General features: G+C 38.4%; 1 protein-coding gene across 1 annotated transcript; it reads right to left on the reverse strand.

Moving 5' to 3' along the window:
- Positions 1 to 47: 47 nt before the first annotated feature.
- On the reverse strand, positions 48 to 2,548 carry LOC147241093 (sclerostin domain-containing protein 1-like). Its single transcript, XM_086193650.1, has 2 exons — positions 2,353 to 2,548; positions 48 to 667 (listed from the first exon to the last, which is right to left on the reverse strand). Exons 1-2 carry the CDS (start codon positions 2,546 to 2,548, stop codon positions 252 to 254), a joined length of 612 nt encoding a protein of 203 aa, XP_086049776.1. The 3' UTR covers positions 48 to 251.
- Between the last annotated feature and the right edge of the window lie 4,600 nt (positions 2,549 to 7,148).

Genomic DNA, 7,148 nt, shown 5'->3' on the forward strand with positions numbered 1-7,148 from the left:
CCTGCTGGCGCCGACAAGCGCGGCAGCACAGGTCCGTGGTTCGTTCTGCTCGGTGTTTCAAGGGCTTCTTTGGAAATGACATCATTCATCTAAAGCAGTTTATCCCTCACTCAAGTTCTCTAAGTTTCTCCCACTTGGAGGAAACGTGATAATCTAACCCTGGAGACTCACCTACGCTATTTCACCCTGAATTCTGGCATAACTGATTATTATTCACACACTCGTTATGGAGCGGACCGTCAGGGCAGCTTTCAGTTGCTGCTCTTGGCCTGCTCCTCTGGGAGTCCGGACCTCCCCTGTTTTCTGGTCTTTCTGCCTGCATGGACGGAGGCGTCCCTGTGACCCGAGTCGTTCTGCTGTCTGGTGTAACGTTTGCATGTGCAGGAGGTCACCACCGTTATCCTGTAGGTCCTGGTGCTGCCATCCTGGCACTGCAGCTGGATGCGCTGGGTCCGGGTTTGGTCGATGACGCAGCGCCACTCCTGGGCCTCGCGGCGGCTCCAGTACCTCCCTGTGTTACCCCCGATCCAGTTGGGCAGCAGGTGGGCCGGCAGACACTCCCCAGCACACACCAGCTCCTTGATAGGGTTGACACTGGTGCACTGGCCGTCAGAGATGTACTTAGTGGACCTCAGCTCCCTGCAGCCCACCTGGCTCTGGTCCGGGCCTAAGACACGACACATGAGTGACATCAGTGACTTTCATTTAAGCCTCAGTGGATTCTGACGCGGCGCCATGTTTCAGTTGGGCGGGCTAACGCAGGTGTTTGACCTCTTTAACTGGTTATTCTTCACGCATGGCGTATAAGGACCTCACAAACTCTATCAGACGACGTCGCGGTCACCTGACCTTCATCGGGTCTTTGGTGGCTCTGTTGGCGAGCAAGCTAGTGTTTCCCTTCTCTAAAAGGTGGCGTGAGGCCTTCACTTCCCCCTGAGGCCTCTGATCACCTCACCTTGTCGGAGCACACATTCATAGAATGAAACCAAATCCTTTGAAGAAGCTCTTTGAGGAAAGTCTGGAACCAGAACTGCAGTTTGCAACATGTCTACTCAGACTGGCGGCTCTGGGGGAGCCGGTCCCTGTGAGAACCACAACAGGGTGAAAAATGGACCAAGGTTAACACCCAGAAGTGTAACATCACCACGCTGAAGGAAATGACAAGCTGCCCCGCAGGTTGCATGCCACGTGTAAGGCGACAGGGAAATGACGCTGAAACACACTACATGTATGACGTAGCGATGGCAGCGATCAATAATCAATACGTCCTGCAGCCTCTGACTTGGAGCGTGAACGTGTCATCGTGAGGAAGCAGCAGGAGCACCGCCCAGTGGTGCCGGCAGCTTTTGAGCCTTGACAAAAGCCTGCTGATGCTTTTAGAGTGGAGAGGTTAACATGCTGTGGTGCATCCTTGCACAACTATAACACAACATATCAGTATAGCAGTAAAAGTACTGCATAATGACATCAGAATGAGTACTGGAGGTTCTCACATGTACCAGAAGGACTCACAACCAGTATAATACTACTCGGTAAATCAATAATGTTGATTGTCGACGATGTCCCTCTCAGTGGTGGTGATGCTCTGTGGTCATGTGATCTTTCATATGGATCCAGCCACCCGACCAGGAGGCACGGAGCGAGATGACCAGCCCCCGTAAACCAGATCCATCAGCCGTGTTCCCTCACTGACCCAGCGCGCGCGCGCGTGTGTGTGTGTGTGTGTGTGAGTGAGAGAGGAATTCTCAAAGGCTGTCCCGAAACACGTTCCAACACACCTGCAACCTCTAAGAACATTCTGGGAGGCAGCCTTTACATTTAAAGTGATGCCACCTGCTGGGATGCTGGGATTCCTCCTACTGAAACCCCAGTGATGACATCAAAAGGTGTTTCCAGAGGTCGCTGCTACCTGCTAATGTTAGTTGTTCCATCCGCGTCTCTCCATCATGTGGCTTCCCTCGCTCTCACCCTCTCAGGTGTGTTTACTAGTAGTTTCTGTAACTTCACCTGTGAAGAAGAAGCTTCCACCTCCAGCCAGTTGGGCCTCAAACGGGACCACACAGGTGTTACTCACTCCTCCAACACGATGAAGCTGGCACCTGGGAGGCTCCCACCACAGGTGAGCTGAGGCCTCCTTCAGGCCCCACACCTGCTCTGATCAGTCACTCATGACCTCAAAATCACTCCCACAGGGAAAAGAGGTCAGAGGTGGAAGTTGAACTTCTTGCCCTTCTAGTTATTTGACGTGGAAAGCATCTGTCACCTCACCTGCCACACGCGATGATGTCTGATGATGTCATCAACCACTGCCTGAGCACAGTAATGATGTCCCCTGGCGCCCCCCACACTCACCGTTATGCGCTGGGTCAGCCGTCTGTCTCCCGCCGTTTCTGGCGTGGTTGGCGGCCTCAGTGGCCGGCTCGTCCTGCGTGACGTCAGCAGTCTGAGCGTCAAGCGACTCGGTGGCATCGTTGAGAACAGCTGTGGCGCTCGCGCTCAGGAGCAGGAGGAGCGCGAGGACGGGGAGTCCGCTGGCAGGTCTGGTCATGACTGCACCTGACAGGTGAGCGCGGCTGTCAGTGGCGTGACGGGAGCTGATGAGTGACCCGTCTGCTGTCGCGACCTTATATAGCCTCCACATTTTATGAAGGACCGGGACACGCCCACCTCACCTGCAGCCCTCACAGGTAACACGAGTCATTCATCAGAAACACAGCCTGCGAGCTGACTCACCAGCTCACCTCTCGTAGCAGTTCTGATAAGTAACATTAGTACACTAATATGTACTAACGTACTTATGTAATATGTACCAACAGGTACTAACATGTACTAACACGTTCTAATATGTACTAACATGTTCTAATATGTACTAACGTGTACTAATATGTGCTAACATGTAATAACATGTAGTAATTTACTAATACTTTTATGCAGTAATATATACTGATATGCAGTAATGTGTAGTAATATGCACTGGTATGTAGTAATATGTACCAATATGCAGTAATATGTAGTAATATGTACCAATATGCAGTAATATGTAGTAATATGTACCAGTATGCAGTAATATGTACCAGTTTGCAGTAATATGTAGTAATATGTACCAATATGCAGTAATATGTACCAGTATGCAGCAGTATGTAGTAATTTGTACTAATATGCAGTAATATACACTTATATGCACTGATATACACTGATATGTACTAATATGCAGTAATATGTTCAAATATACACTGATATGTACTAATATACAGTAATATGTTCTAATATGCAGTAATAGGTTCTAATATGCACTGATATGTATTCATATGCAGAAATATATACTAATATACAGTTATATGTAATATGGAGTAATATGTACCTATATGCAGTAATATGTACTAATATGCAGTAATATGTTCTAATATACAGCAATTGTACTAATATACAGTAATATGTACCTATATGCAGTAATATGTACCAATATGCAGTAATATGTAGTAATATGTACCAATATGCAGTAATATGCAGTAATATGTTCATATATACACTGATATGTACTAATATACAGTAACATGTCGTAATATGTACCAATATGCAGTAATATGTACCAGTATGCAGTAATATGTAGTAATATGTACCAATATGCAGTAATATGTAGTATTATGTACCAATATTCAGTAATATGTAGTAATATGTACCAATATGCAGTAATATGTAGTATTATGTACCAATATGCAGTAATATGTAGTAATATGTACCAATATGCAGTAACATGTACCAGTTTGCAGTAATATGTAGTAATATGTACCTATATGCAGTAATATGTAGTAATATGTACCAATATGCAGTAATATGCAGTAATATGTACCAATATGCAGTAATATGTAGTAATATGTACCAATATGCAATAATATGTATCACTATGCAGTAATATGTAGTAATATGTACCAATATGCTGTAATATGCACCAGTATGCAGAACTATGTAGTAATATGTACCAATATGCAGTAATATGTACCAGTATGCAGTAGTGTGTAGTAATATGTACCAATATGCAGTAATATGTAGTTTTATGTACCAATATTCAGCAATATGTAGTAATATGTACCAGTATGCAGTAATATGTACCAGTTTGCAGTAATATATAGTAATATGTACCAATATGCAGTAATATGTACCAGTATGCAGTAGTATGTAGTAATATGTACCAATATGCAGTAATATGTAGTAATATGTACCCGTTTGCAGTAATATGTAGTAATATGTACCAATATGCAGTAATATGTAGTAATATGTACCAGTTTGCTAACATGTTCTAATATGTACTAACATGTTCTAATATGTACTAACGTGTACTAATATGTGCTAACATGTAATAACATGTAGTTATTTACTAATACTTTTATGCAGTGATATATACTGATATGCAGTAATGTGCAGTAATATGCACTGGTATGGAGTAATATGTACCAATATGCAGTAATATGTACTAATATGTAGTAATATGTTCTAATATACAGCAATATGTACTAATTTACACTTATATGTACTAGAATGCAGTAATATGTACTAATATGCAGTAATATATACTTATATGCACTGATATGTACTAATATGCAGTACTATGTACTAATATACAGTAATATGTACTAGTATGCAGTAATATATACTAATATACAGTTATATGTAATATGGAGTAATATGTACCTATATGCAGTAATATGTACTAATATGCAGTAATATGTTCTAATATATAGCAATATGCACTAATATACAGTAATATGTACCTATATGCAGTAATATGCAGTAATATGTTCCAATATGCAGTAATATGTAGTAATATGTACCAATATGCAGTAATATGTACGAATATGCAGTAATATGTACCAGTATGCAGTAATATGCAGTAATATGTTCCAATATGCAGTAATATGTAGTAATATGTACCAATATGCAGTAATATGTACGAATATGCAGTAATATTTTCTAATATACAGCAATATGTACTAATATACAGTTATATGTACTAGAATGCAGTAATATGTTCTAATATGCAGTAATATGTACTAATATGCAGTACTATGTACTAATATACAGTAATATGTACAAGTATGCAGTAATATATACTTATATGCACTGATATGTATTCATATGCAGTAATATATACTAATATACGGTCATATGTAATATGGAGTAATATGTACCTATATGTAGTAATATGTACCAATATGCAGTAATATGGAGTAATATGTACCAATATTCAGTAATATGTAGTAATATGTACCAATATGCAGTAATATGTACCACTATGCAGTAATATGTAGTAATATGTACCAATATGCAGTAATATGTAGTATTATGTACCAATATTCAGTAATATGTAGTAATATGTACCAATATGCAGTAATATGTACCAGTATGCAGTACTATGTAGTAATATGTACCAATATGCAGTAATATGTACCAGTATGCAGTAGTGTGTAGTAATATGTACCAATATGCAGTAATATGTAGTATTATGTACCAATATTCAGTGATATGTAGTAATATGTACCAGTATGCAGTAATATGTACCAGTTTGCAGTAATATGTAGTAATATGTACCAATATGCAGTAATATGTACCAGTATGCAGTAGTATGTAGTAATATGTACCAATATGCAGTAATATGTAGTAATATGTACCTATATGCAGTAATATGTAGTAATATGTACCAGTATGCAGTAATATGTACCACTATGCAGTAATATGTAGTAATATGTACCAATATGCAGTAATATGTAGTATTATGTACCAATATTCAGTAATATGTAGTAATATGTACCAATATGCAGTAATATGTACCAGTATGCAGTACTATGTAGTAATATGTACCAATATGCAGTAATATGTACCAGTATGCAGTAGTGTGTAGTAATATGTACCAATATGCAGTAATATGTAGTATTATGTACCAATATTCAGTGATATGTAGTAATATGTACCAATATGCAGTAATATGTACCAGTTTGCAGTAATATGTAGTAATATGTACCAATATGCAGTAATATGTACCAGTATGCAGTAGTATGTAGTAATATGTACCAATATGCAGTAATATGTAGTAATATGTACCTTTATGCAGTAATATGTAGTAATATGCACCAGCATGCAGTAATATGTACCAGTTTGCAGTAATATGTAGTAATATGTACCAATATGCTGTAATATGTACCAGTATGCAGTAGTATGTAGTCATATGTACCAATATGCAGTAATATGTAGTAATATGTACCAATATGCAGTAATATGTAGTATTATGTACCAATATGCAGTAATATGTACTAGTTTGCAGTAATATGTAGTAATATGTACCAATATGCAGTAATATGTACCAGTATGCAGTAGTATGTAGTCATATGTACCTATATGCAGTAATATGTACCAATATGCAGTAATATGTCGTAATATGTACCAATATGCAGTAATATGTACCAGTATGCAGTAATATGTAGTAATATGTACCAATATGCAGTAATATGTAGTATTATGTACCAATATTCAGTAATATGTAGTAATATGTACCAATATGCAGTAATATGTAGTAATATGTACCAATATGCAGTAATATGTAGTATTATGTACCAATATGCAGTAATATGTAGTAATATGTACCAATATGCAGTAATATGTAGTATTATGTACCAATATGCAGTAATATGTACTAGTTTGCAGTAATATGTAGTAATATGTACCATTATGCAGTAATATGTACCAGTATGCAGTAGTATGTAGTAATATGTACCTATATGCAGTAATATGTACCAATATGCAGTAATATGTACCAATATGCAGTAATATGTACCAGTATGCAGTAGTATGTAGTAATATGTACCTATATGCAGTAATATGTACCAATATGCAGTAATATGTAGTAATATGTACCAATATGCAGTAATATGCAGTAATATGTTCATATATACACTGATATGTACTAATATACAGTAATATGTCGTAATATGTACCAATATGCAGTAATATGTACCAGTATGCAGTAATATGTAGTAATATGTACCAATATGCAGTAATATGTAGTATTATGTACCAATATTCAGTAATATGTAGTATTATGTACCAATATGCAGTAATATGTACTAGTTTGCAGTAATATGTAGTAATATGTACCA

This window comes from Aulostomus chinensis, chromosome 22, assembly GCF_037954235.1.
Source record: "Aulostomus chinensis isolate RoL2024-O1b breed Wild chromosome 22, RoL_Achi_v1.0, whole genome shotgun sequence".
NCBI lineage: Eukaryota > Metazoa > Chordata > Actinopteri > Syngnathiformes > Aulostomidae > Aulostomus > Aulostomus chinensis.

Coding starts and splice junctions, on each gene's coding strand:
- LOC147241093 (XM_086193650.1), bottom strand. CDS start 2,548: ATGACCAGACCTGCCAGCGGACTCCCCGTCCTCGCGCTCCTCCTGCTC. Junction 668..2,352: donor GGCTGACCCAGCGCATAACG/GTGAGTGTGGGG, acceptor GTCGTGTCTTAG/GCCCGGACCAGAGCCAGGTG.